Source organism: Bidens hawaiensis, unplaced genomic scaffold (assembly GCF_021521415.1).
Source record: "Bidens hawaiensis isolate Kalapana, Puna unplaced genomic scaffold, B.hawaiensis_p1.1 tig00008970_1, whole genome shotgun sequence".
NCBI classification, from domain to species: Eukaryota; Viridiplantae; Streptophyta; class Magnoliopsida; order Asterales; family Asteraceae; genus Bidens; species Bidens hawaiensis.
In genome coordinates, this window is record NW_027491655.1 from 119,030 (window position 1) to 132,580 (window position 13,551).

The following is a 13,551-nucleotide window of genomic DNA, read 5'->3' on the forward strand; positions in this document are numbered from 1 at the left end:
AACACTCTTCACATTTGGACATTTGCGTCATGTGACATCCTTGTCATCAATGAAGAGTTTTACAAAAAGTGACGTAGTGGGCAAAAGTCCATAACTTAGCCGGAGTACGCTCGGTCTTATAAATGAATGGTTAATAACAACTGTTGACTTGAATAACTAGATATGAATGACCTATTGCACATGGACACATGGTTTTAATGCTAAAATCAAGTTGTATGAGTCATAGTTAAGCAATGAATGTCACACATGCATTGTTATAAGCCATAAATGCATATGATGAATTTGGAAATCATTTGAATAATTCTTAAATATTCACGTGGAATACTACATACACTAAAAAAAACATTCAATTATTCTCACTATAAGATTTAATACAATTCATCCCACAAATAAAATTTGTACAATGCACTATATTTGTAGCACGTCATACAAGTATACAAAAGAATCAATACTAAATGTCTTAATTCATATCAAATCAATACATTAAGCCTAACATGTATGAATTATGATGCTAACTTCTTTGGCTCCCATAAAGTTGTGCATAGACTCTTTTAGTCCTATAGACAACAATCATACTCAAGAAAAACGCGATGAGACAAAGAACCGATAAAATCCCACAAGTGATCGAATAGCATATGGTTCCATAGCACGTGAGTGCATCACTGTCTGTGAGCGGGTTTGAAGCGTTTTGAATCTTGGCTTCGTAGTCATAAATGCCACTAGCAATGACGCCCGAGAAGATTAATGAACCGGCGGGGCTAGCAAGTGTGAGAAAGTTGTAAAGTGCACCGAAACTCTTGAGCCCGAACAGTTCTGAGGCTGCAGATGGCACGATGGCCCAGTGGGCCCCGTAACATGACCCCATTACGACTGAGACAATGTAGATTGCGCCTGGTGCACCGATGGCGTAGTAGAAAAGTGAACAAGACATCACTACTTGAACTGCAGCCATTGCTACTGGCCTAGGGTATGCATACTTCCTGTTGCCCAAATAGTTCAAAATATTATATTATTTAAAAAATAAACTTATTTAGGTGCTCAAACCGAGCTCAAAAAACGATGGTTTAGTTTTATGTTTTCGAAAAACTTAATTTTCTGTTCGATTCCGGTTTTGGATGTAATTAACACCGAAAAACCGAATTTATGGATTTTCGTTTTATATTTTAAATGTTAAGTAATTTATGAAAATTTAATATATTGTTTTACTTAAATATTTTAGACCCAAATGTGTCACAAAATAACCATTAATTAATAAAAAAGATTTAGCCCAAAATCAATATTTTCATTTTACCCAAATATTTCAAGCCCAAACAGTAAAAAAAAAAAACCGAACCCAAACCCAAATCGAAAACCAAGAAATTTACAGTTTTCAAAACCCAAGATCCGAAATTTTGGTTTTGGTTCGGTTTAAGCCCAAAAACGACCCACGCACAACCCAAACGTGCCCACAAACGCACCTTACAACAAGCTCGGAGAAGTACCCGCCAGCAACACGACCAAGAAAGTTCCATATGCTAATCATCGACACGAAAATATGCGGCTTGTCATACCCCAAAGATTGACACATCTGACCCAGATTATCAATAATCGTCAAACCCGAACCCGAAGCCAACACAAGCGAAAAAAACATAAGCAAAAAATCCGCCTTCACCAACACTTGCATCAAAGTAAAATCCTCCCCTCTCCTCGGCCCCCTTTTCTTCTTAACTTTCACCGCCCCGTCCGCTGCAGCCTGCACGAGCCTTGCTTGCAAATGCGCTATCCGTTTCTCACGCTCTTCACCCGAAAGCGAATCAACCAAAGCCGACGTCTCATCCTCCACTTCACTTAATATAACCTCGGTTTTAAGATGCTCAACAAACCCTTGTTCGTTATTATTATTATTATTACTAAGCAGGCTTTCGTGCTCATGGGTAAAAAACACTAATGTCACGGGTATTACAACGGGTAATAACACGAGGATCACAAGCCCGATGGTTAGTGTAGTAAGTACAGTTTGGTTTAACTTTACCAAGTCTTGTAGTATCAATACTGCTAAAAGATACGCTGCAAGAATGAGGCAAACGCCGTAAAGAGCTAAGAAGCTCGTGTTATCGGATTGTCTGGCTTGTTTGTGGCCACCAACGGGTCGAATGAGGAACATGACCGCGGTGATCACGATCGTGGGGCCCACGGCTACTACGAATATTATGGAGGCTTCATCTGGGAAGTTGAACATGGTGTAGATTTGGGTTATTATCGCTCCGCTTAAGCCTGCGAAGCCTTTGAGGATTCCGACTACTGGACCGCGGCTTTTTGGGAAGTTTTGGACACCGGAGACTAGTGCTCCGGTGTTGAAGTAGGTTTCTCCATTTGTTCCCACAAATATGCAAACACATAGCTGCAATTAACATTGGAACATATAACATGGTAAACATTGGAACATATAACATGGTAAACATAGGAAATGTACATGGATTTTAGTGTGCATTAAACTGAAAAACGAAGCCGAAACCGAATAAACCGATCCGAAACTGAAATAACCTAACTAATATAAAAAAACTGACAGTTTAGTGTTATGTTTTTGTAAAAACTGCGGTGTGGTTTCGGTTTTTCTGGTAACTAAAAGTGAAAAACCAAACAGAACTTACAGATTTTCATTTTTTGTTTCAATTTCATGTAACTTATAACAGTTTTGTATGTAGTTTAACCCAAATGGTTTAGCTCAATTGTATAACAATCAAGTATTAATTAACATTTAAAAAAAAAAAAAAGCTCTAATTCATTATTTTTGCACAACTTTTTTTTTCGACCCAATAAATTTTACCACAAATGACAAAATTGGAACCGAACGGTTTTTAAAAAGTCAAAACCGACATTTCGGTTTTTAGTTATGTTTTAGCCCAAAACTAAACTGAACCAACCCATACACACCCCCTACAAAAAGAGTTAGAACTTTTTGATTTTCATATAGTCAAACCTGGGACTTTATCTAGTTAATTATTTGGTACTTTCAAAGTTCAAGATTTATATCTAGTAAATATATTTTTGGTAAAATTTGTTTGCAATTATTAACCAACAAAGAGATGTAGACTCAAGTTCATTTTATTAGCCAACTTAAATTTTCGACCCAAAATTTTCAAGCCTAACAGCCAAAACCGAATCCAAATCAAAACCAACGCCGAACGGTTTTCAAAAACTTAAAAACAGAAATTTCGGCTTTTAATTCAGTTTTAGCCCCAAACCGAACCAAACCAACATTATTTGTCATATAAAAGTCAAAAGTGGTCATATGTTGTCCAATAAAATGATCCTAGGAAACCAAATAACAAAAATACAAAACATAAGTATGTTAATCAAATAGCATCCAACAAATCTCATCAATCAAAAGTTCAAAACATTTGAATTTGACCCTTTGACCATTTGACTTTCTGTGTGTGTGAAATAATAATAATAATAATAATAATAATAATAATAAAAAACTAACCACCCACAAAGGCAACTGAGGCAAAGTTTGATTAACAGTTAACCAAACAAGACCATAACCAAAAAAGTTTTGAGCCACACCAATAAACAAGACCACCCAAATGGGAGCCACTTCACACAAACTACCAGCAATGAACCCAATAGCATCACCAATATCTTTAGCCACACCTAATATTGCTATCTGCCTTTGGTTATAACCCATGGTACTCTTGATCACTGGTGATATGCTGCCATACATGTACCCAATACCAGAACAAGACTGGACCCACATAGATGCTACAAACACTAGCCATCTGTTGTTCACAAAAGCCTTAGCTTTTTCTGGTATTGTGATCATGTTTGTATGTTTAAGTTTTAAAACTAAAAGATGTGATCAAGGTTGCATCAAGGTTGAAGCTTTAATGGATCTTTGAGTTGAATGTAAGAAGTTGTGTTGGGTTGTCTTGTTTATGCAATTTGTGGTGTTTGAAAAAGATGGTATAGGAAATAGGTTGACTAGTATTTATTTGACTATTATTTATTATTATATTTTTTTGATTTATATTATCCTGGATTTTGAAGAAAAACAAAATTTAACTCATGATAACTTTCTCAAGGATCCTTTTGGAGAAGGTCTACTTTACGACCAGCTGATATTCTTGTATTCGGATGGGCAGAGGGAACACGCCTGTATGGATCTTACAGAAGTGTCTCCTCGTGTTGGGCTCAGGACCGTGGGTTTGTTGTAGATCAGGCTGCGTTGAAGGCTGAATCGGACAAAGTTGTTAAACACGAGAAAGCTTGTTTAGAGAATCAACATGCCTTTCTCCTATTTGATTTTGATACATTTGGTTTTCTGGCCCAGAGACTGAATTTTTTGAATAGGGTTCATCATGTCGTACACGGGACATCTTCGGCTCCTAGGTCTCAAAGCTTCGTTTTTGATAGAATTGACATTGCTATTCAAAAGGAAGTTGTGACGCAATTTATTGCCCGTTTGCCTAACACTTTATTGTGATCGTTTGGTAGTTGCTTAAGTGAAAGCTAATATTTTAAAACCCATGTTAAAATAATATAGTACATGTGATCCACATTAAAATAGAAAAGTTGTCTTTTAATGTAATGTACTACATGTCATAAAATTTTTAAAATATTTTTTACAAATTCTTAACTGGTGTAATTTACTAATTCTATTATAAATTAAAGAAGATTGTTTTTATTTTATTTCATCAAAGGGCTATGGAAGAATCGGTTTTGGTTCCGTTTTGGGCTAGAACTAAAAACCGAAATGCTAGTTTTCGAGTTTTTTAAAACAGTTTGATTCTGTTTGTTCAGTTTTTGGTTTGGTTTTTGTTTTTCAGCTTTACCATTTAAACGTGATTTTTAGGATGAAGAATATAAGTTGACCAAAAATAATAAAATTAGGCCTAAATCTTTTAGTTAGTTAATAACTAACTAATTACTATACAACTATGTTAAATATTTCAGTTAGACTATATTTTAGACCAATATAAATTATTTAAAATTCTAAAATGAATAAATCCGGGTCCGGTTAAGTTATTTCGGTTTGAATATGTTTTTTTGGTTTATAAACACTTCTTTCTAACTGAATATAAAAAAATGATTGAAATTAGCATTAGTCTAAACTCTAAAGTCTTGATTAACCGAGTTAATTAAACAGTCTTTTTAAATAATCGAATTAACTAAACCCATTTATGATCAAACTATACTAGTATATGTTAACCTTTAACGTGTTTGCCATTGCTAAAAATAATATTAATTTTTCTTTACATCTATAATTGCGGGTGTTCTTGTATGATGACTTCTTTAATCGAATGCCCATGTGACAGATTATATTTTATTGAAAGCCTACATCTATTGGGTCATTATATAATTATTATTAATTATATTCTTCATATACTATTTATATTAATTATTAAACTTCCAAAAATATATCAGCAGCCATGATCCTCCATGAGTCTCTCAAGGCTTACCTAACACTTGGTCTCAAAGTTGATCTTGAGTAGGTACGAAATGCGAGGTGGTAGGTACAAAATGCATAAGTTAAAATAAAATATTGAATTAAATTAAATTGTTTCTAAAAAAATAAATCTTTTTATCTTTATGTTTAGAAAGTTTGGTGTCTAGCTTTTAATGTCAATTATGTCATTGCTTGACAATTGACACATGACCAAATTTATGTAAGAAGAGGAACAATTTTTTGGTTTGCTTAATTATCTATTTAAAAGTTTCGGTTTGTCGTGTTAAATTAGTTTTCTAAACTAACGTTGAAATAGCTTCTGATGACAAAATAAAAAAATCGGTTTAACGTGTTAAATTAGTTTTCTAAATTAAAATTAAAGTTGAAACACCGATTGATTATAAAATAAAAAAAAATTGTTTGTTGTTGATTATATATGTAATTTTAACGATTAATAAACGTACTATAACGACTTTGATTTATTGAGCTTATACTAGGGCTAGTAGTTTATACGTTATCATGTAGCTAGATTACCATACCATGCACATTCATTCATAACCAAATATCTAAATCATCAACATTCAACACAACCTACCTCGTTAAATCGTACCTAACAAGTATTGAACACGTGAAATATATATTAATGGTGCATGGGACTAATATTGAGGCCACTAGTAGTGTAGTGGACCAAGGGCTTTTATGCTAGTACTATTGAGGTGACGGGAAGACATCTCGGGTCATAAGCATGATGTGCGTGTTACATAACTTTTATGAAAAATGTAGTCTGTCAGTAATTTTGGTGTTATGAGATGGGATTTCTATAGACTTTCTTGTACGTTGTGTGTTCTTGTTGTAGTGAGACAAGTAAATTAGTTTGTTTGGAATCCCGTTTAATTTTCGAGAGAGTTTGTACAAGGCTTTTTTGTTTTAGAAGGGTAAATTGTTTACTATGCACTGATTCAATCAAGTACCATGCAGGATTCTTGATTCTCATCCGAAGACTCCACTTAGGATTCCTTGTCTTTATTCGTTCCTCAACATTTCGATGCTTCCACTAAAAACAAAATATGATTTTCTTTCGACTTCCACACTAAAAGCCCAATCGACGTTTTAACTTGGCAAGTTTGCAAAATCTTGTAGCAGTATGACGTTAATAGATACATGATATTTAAGTTGTTATCAAATTTGAGAGGATGCAATTTTTTTAATTAAACCATTAGTTGGTAGTTGTGTATTATTGTTATAGAAACAGCTTTCTTTTTACAATATTAATTATGTGTAAAACTGTTAATTACAGATTTACAGGTATGGGTCAAGGTTTGTTCAGCCCATTTATAAGCAATGGCCCAAATGGACCCATAACGTGTCAAATTAAGTTATAGACTTATATCACTTCATAAGGACCCATAACGTGTCAAATTAAGTTATATCACTTCATAAGCTTCATGTAACGTCAAGTTTGGACTTTGAACACATACTTCAATTTCTTAGGTTTTGTATAAAACAAACTTGTAAATAAATTAAATAAATTGGTCACTATGATCACAACTATAGGGGTGTAAGCAAGTCGAGCCAAGCCCGTGCGTGACTAAGCATGAGCTTAATTGGCTTGGCTCGTTTTGAGCAGTGACGGACTTATATAACTTTTTCTCATAGGTGTCGGAAAATTTGGTCAGTATTCAGTTGAATATCGCTATATAAGCTTTTTTCTGATTCTGGTTCTGCCATTCGGGTCGCGTAATCAGTATATAATTATTTTTAATCCGGTTGGGTCGTTCCAGTCGGGTCGGTCATATTGAAAAAAAAAATCAAACAAAATAATATAAAAAAAGTACATGAAACTTCATTAGAAATGCATAACTAAAATGTCATTTATCTAAAATTGTTCTCTATGGGTTTTCATTTTTTGAAATCTAACAAATATATCATTTAGTCTGACACTCATACGCAAGTGTTTATCAATAAAACAAATACAACTATTGTTTAAATTCTAATAACCCATTTGATTACGCAAATCTTACTTCACGTACTTCATCACCGGAAAACATTTTCAACGCATGTGGTTGCGGTGGGTTATACGAGAGCTAAATTCAATAAAGGATACATCAATGCAAATGAAGTTGGTTAGCAACAAAAATGTATATATAAAGTTGAAACAATATGTTAAGATTAAAGCTCTTAACTCGTTCCAGTCGGGTCGGTCATATTGAAAAAAAAAATCAAACAAAATAATATAAAAAAAGTACATGAAACTTCATTAGAAATGCATAACTAAAATGTCATTTATCTAAAATTGTTCTCTATGGGTTTTCATTTTTTGAAATCTAACAAATATATCATTTAGTCTGACACTCATACGCAAGTGTTTATCAATAAAACAAATACAACTATTGTTTAAATTCTAATAACCCATTTGATTACGCAAATCTTACTTCACGTACTTCATCACCGGAAAACATTTTCAACGCATGTGGTTGCGGTGGGTTATACGAGAGCTAAATTCAATAAAGGATACATCAATGCAAATGAAGTTGGTTAGCAACAAAAATGTATATATAAAGTTGAAACAATATGTTAAGATTAAAGCTCTTAACTCGTTAGACTCGCCCGGCATATTACTTGCATTATTATAACCTTTCTTAATAGGTTAACGTAGATTAAGTTGATAGTTTTGGGTCTGGACTTAAAAAATGAGTATAAATTCGTGCATTTGAGCTTAAATTTGTTTCTATTAAACTCAAATTTAGTATGAATGATCGATATACATTTATATAATTCTAAATGTAAATATGTAAATTTATTTTTATTATAGCCGGTCTTGAAATTTCATGTAGGTCGGTGTCAAAATTTCACAGAGGTCGATCAAAATTTTTAACACATATATACTACTAGTTTTTTTCACATGGGTTGCCTAGCCACGCTACTCATAGTGTAGGCCCACCATTGGCTTCGAGCTCCTTTTCTAAAGATCGAGCTCAGCTCGTGACTTGTTTATTCAAGTCTGGGCTCGGCTCTTTTATTATTTATACGTTTTTAATTGTTTTTATATATTTTGAGAAGTCCCTTAAACGAGCTTAAGCTCGGCTAGAACTAGTGTTGTACTTTAAACGAGCCAAAGCTTTGCTCAAATTATGTTGTGTCGTGTACAACTAATGCATAGAAGTCCAAAAGAGCTTAAAACTTTAAAAATACACAAGTCTTGACAAGCCTAAACAAGTTTCCCATACACGGCTCAAGCTCAAAAAAACTCGGCTTGTTTCGAGCTTTTTATCAATTGGAGCCTGAGTAGCTCACTAGCGGCGCGGCTCGGCTCGTTTACGTCCCTAATCACAGTCAACAATCGACATGTTGGTTGTTGACAAGTGTTTTTTTATGAAAAGATGTAACTAACACAAAAGAAAATATTTAACCTTATACACACTTAAACCTAAATATAAAAATTTGTATATCAAAAAGATTTTTTTATGCTAGCATGTGTCTTCCCCTTCGTTTTAGTTATGCAAATAAATAAACTAACATAAACACACGAAAAAATTTAAAAATCATAATATTTAAATTTGTTTCTGTTCCTTACGAAACTGATTTAGTTTGGGCTTGCATATTAACAGAATAACAGGATCAAAGGCGTAAAGCTAACACAATCCAAATGTTAAGATGCTTAATTATTCATTAAATATGTAATATGAGGACAAATGAGTAATTTAAACCCTTAAACAAATAAGCTTCTATCAAATAGCTAAAAACCCATCTTCAAATAAGCTTCTTCAAATGAGCTTATATAAGCTTATAAGCATAAGCTTAAAAAAGCTAAGCCAAATACCAAGTAAAGCTTATTTTGTAAAAAAAAGCTATAAGCTTGGTTAAAAAAGCTAGGCCAAACACCCCCTAATATTAACATAACTGAAACCTTTTTATGTATTCAATCACTTATAAAACAAATAAATCAACTCAATTCGTATTTGCATTATTCATCTAACAATTAAACAAAATTAACTGTATGTAAACAATGATGGACCGAAGAATTTTTTTTCTTTGGATCCAACCTACTCGCGGTCACAAAAAAAAGTTTTGAATGATTATTCAGACTCTTTAACTATACTCATAAATTACACATTTTTTACAACCATGAGACTTGAACTCACAATTACTCGCGATTGCAGCCTTTAAAAGAGGAGTCCGGAGCATACTTTAAGAAAATAATACATAAGAATCGACATCAAGGTCGATATGTCCGAGTGGTTAAGGAGACAGACTTGAAATCTGTTGGGCTTCGCCCGCGCAGGTTCGAACCCTGCTGTCGACGGTTTACTATTTTTTTTTCAACAGCACGCTTGTAAACGAACCTTTATTAACTGTTTGTGAACTTATTCATTTATTTAATGAATTAACATGAACACGACACACTTTTGTTCGTTCATTTATGTTCGTGAACGTCCATTTATGTTTGGTCGTTTGGTTCCTTTCAAGTTCGTTTATGTTTGTTTGTTAAAATTTTAATAAATATATAAGTAGTTATATTTATAAAAATATGAACATTTATATAAGTAGTTATCTATAATATATATAAACGAAAACATAAAAATCCTACGTGTTGCGATGTGGTCGTTCCCTTTTTTTGGAGTCATCAGATTTGCTTGATTTTTAAATGGAGGCTTCTCATGCATTTGACCCGAATTCATGGGTATGGGTCTTACCAAACCCAGATATTCCTTAAACGGGTTATAACATCTCATTAAATAAAAAATTATTCTCACCAAGTTATTGATGTAAAAATCTTATAAAATAGGATATACTAAAAATCAATATCTTTAAAAAAGATATATATTATTTAAATTAAAAAAACAATTTTATAGTAAAAAAATAAACGGGTCTTAGGTCTCATCAAACCATAAGTATATTATTAACTTTCAGAAATATTATTTATAATTAAAAAAACTAATTTTATAATAAAAAAAATAAACGAGTCTTGCGTCTCATCAAAACCATATAGCTTTTAAACTGGGTTATAACATCTCATTTACTTGTGAAACAATTTCAAACCATAAGTATATTATTAACTTTCATACAATAAAAAAAATATAAATTCAAAAAATAAATAACTATTAGAACAAACAATATAAAACAACCCCCGTAATACGAGAATAAAAACTAGTATATTATTTAAATATAACTACTCACGATTAACGTGTTAGTTATATATAACAAGGTGAATAACCATGCTATAGACTTGGATCAGTTGTTTTTAGATAATTTGCGATGTATTCTACTTATTCGTTTGTGTTCATTAATGCTAAATTATGTTCGTTTATGTTTGTTCATTATGTTCATTTAAGTTTGTTTATGTTTATGTTTCCGTGTTCGTCTACGTTCGTGAACTGTTTGTTTTGCTTTTAAACAAACGAACACGAACATATCTATTTTCTTAATGAACGAAGATGAACAAAAAAAAATTGTTCAGTTATACGTTCATGTTGGTTCGTTTTTTTTACAGGCCTAAACACCAGCATCACTTGGCAGTACCAAATTAACAAATATTAATTGTCTCAAATCAATAGCAACTCCTTTTTAAAATCCATGTTGCAAAACCTTCATAATTTATTATCTTATCCTGCAATTCTCTTTCTTCCTGGCAATGCATGTAGTGTAAGTTGTAAGCGTTTTTAAATAAATATAAGCATTTAAACCCGTAAACGTTATTGTCCAATGTTTTAATATATAACTAACACGGTAATCGTGAGTAGAACATATCAGTGGCGGATCCAGAAAATTTTCTCACAGGAGTCGGAAATTTTTTTTATCTGTACATAATTAATCATCGCTATATAATTTTTTTTTGTCCGGTTGGACCATCGGGTCGGGCCGAATTGCGTAGGTCATATATATAGAAAAAAATGATAATCAAACAAAGAATTATATAACAAAAGAAAAGTACGAGAAACTTTATTATAAATGCATAATTATTGAACAATATATCTAGCTTTGTTATACGCGGGCTTTCATTATCTGAAATATAACCAAAACATCATCTAGTTTGACATTTATAAGCATGTTGTTTATTAATGAAATAAATAAACTCATCGTTCAAACTCTCATCACCATATGATTACGCAAATTGGACTTCACGTACTCCATCGCCGAAAAGCAAATTTCAACGCATACGGTTGCAATGAGTAATAATAATATGAGAGGTAACTTCAATTAACGAATAAACAATACACCAATACAAATGAAGTGAGCAAAATAATGTATAGCTGAAACATTTTTTTAGATTAAAACACTTAATCCATTAAATTTACATGATCTATTACTTCCGCCATCATACTCCTTTTTTTTAATTAGCTTAAATGCAGATTAAGTTGGGAGTTTGAGACTTGTGCTTATAAATTGAGCATTTGAGCTTAAACTTGTATTTTAATTATTTCCTACTAAACTCAAATTTAGTTGGTATATTATTTATATACATTTATATAATTAAACTTGTAAATATGTCAAATAAAAAATATTGGGGTTGGTCTCAAATTTCATAAGGTTGTTCTCGAAATCCCAACAGGGTCATTGTGCCGTCCTTGAAATCACACAGGGGTCGGGGTCAAAATTATACAGGGGTCGGTCGGGATTTTAACACATATATACTAGAAAAAAAAATTTCACAGGGGACGGAGGACCCCCGACCTCAAAGTGTGGCTACGCCACTGGAACAAATAGTCATAATCTAACTTTGTAGCGTTGAATGGTTTAAAAGGTCGCAGGCAATAAAAGTATGTACTTTCGAAGACCTTTAACCGATTCAAACCATTTAATCCAACTTCGATTTAATTTGTTACGAGAAAACCAAAACTCAAACCGGTTTAATATGGTACGAAAATAATACTAATTCATAGTTAATTTGGCCATAAAAATCCACCAACAGTTTAGCATTATCTAGACCATGATTTATAAAGCTATTTTAAGATTTAAAAGAACAAGTCGATATGTCCGAGTGGTTAAGGAGACAGACTCGAAATCTGTTGGGCTTTGCCTGCGCAGGTTCGAATCCTGCTGTTAACGCTTTGTTTTTTTTGTAAAGTATTTTTTTAAGAAGCTATGAAAGTATAATTTAATTATTCATCCCTACTAGAACTCACAAATAATATTTCCTTCAATTAGTTTTACTACAGATGCTCGGTTGAGAAACACCTTAGCTTTTCGTTTTGACAAAAGAGAAAACTTATACAATTCCAAAAGATCACGGGTTGAGAACGCAACGAAAGTCAGTATATAGCTTGCACCAATTTGTGATAACACTCCACACCGATTGAACAAAACCACACGACACTAATAAGTGTTCAGCCGACTCAACCTCATCACCGCAAAGTGTGCATAGTATAAAATCCAATGGGATATTCCGCTTAATAAGTTTTTTCCCGAATCAGTTTTTTTTTTAAATAGTTTTCCACAAGGTTGTTTATGGTCTTTAAAGCCGCACCAGACGGTATGATTTACGACCTAGATAAAAGACCACCCATTTTAAACAAGATTGGTCACGCACACATAAACAAACATAATTTTCAAGTTTCAAGGAAGCACAAAATAATTAGAACTAAGTTTTTTCATTTTATCCTCTATTATCTTTTCACTCGTGTAGCATAAAAATCTGCACCGAATTCATAGTCATGTGATACGTAACACTGGTATCGAGTATTTACTTAGCTCGCATGCCACACTTTGTGACATTAATGCATATTGTTCCATATATTGCTCAAATAAAAGAAATAGGTATTTGATATGTGTCTTTTATCAAATAACTTGGTTACACAATGTGAGATTTTGAAGTTCAATTTATTTGAGAGGCGGGTGATGATTACCATTAAGAGCCTATGTTCGACTATAAGGACAAATTTGAGAAGGTGTCATACCACCTATACACTCAAATGTGATTGAGGACGGCTGGACGCAGCTTGTTGCCCGTTTGCCTGCCACTTTATTGTAATCGTTTTTATAGTAAATTATATATATGATATGAATAGTTAAATTAACCAAAGATCGGTGGGTGATAAAGGGTGGGCGCAAATCGTAAAAGACATCTACTTTTGCGACGACGCTATGTTTTGTCATACTCTAAACGTTTACACATGAATATGTTTTTG

At 32.8% G+C, this 13,551-nt stretch overlaps 1 protein-coding gene and 2 non-coding genes across 3 annotated transcripts; 2 read left to right on the forward strand and 1 right to left on the reverse strand.

The window, feature by feature from the left end:
• Window positions 1-355: 355 nt before the first annotated feature.
• Window positions 356-3,903, reverse strand: LOC143530692 (protein NUCLEAR FUSION DEFECTIVE 4-like). The gene is made up of 3 exons (XM_077026160.1): window positions 3,467-3,903; window positions 1,458-2,380; window positions 356-980 (listed from the first exon to the last, which is right to left on the reverse strand). The coding sequence occupies exons 1-3, from the start codon at window positions 3,800-3,802 to the stop codon at window positions 512-514; spliced, it is 1,728 nt and encodes a 575-aa protein (XP_076882275.1). The 5' UTR covers window positions 3,803-3,903; the 3' UTR covers window positions 356-511.
• Window positions 3,904-9,646: 5,743 nt separating this feature from the next.
• TRNAS-UGA (transfer RNA serine (anticodon UGA)) lies at window positions 9,647-9,728 on the forward strand. Its single transcript has one exon. It is a non-coding gene; the product is annotated as a tRNA-Ser (tRNA).
• A 2,662-nt stretch (window positions 9,729-12,390) lies between these two features.
• On the forward strand, window positions 12,391-12,472 carry TRNAS-CGA (transfer RNA serine (anticodon CGA)). The gene has a single exon. It is a non-coding gene; the product is annotated as a tRNA-Ser (tRNA).
• Window positions 12,473-13,551: the final 1,079 nt, after the last annotated feature.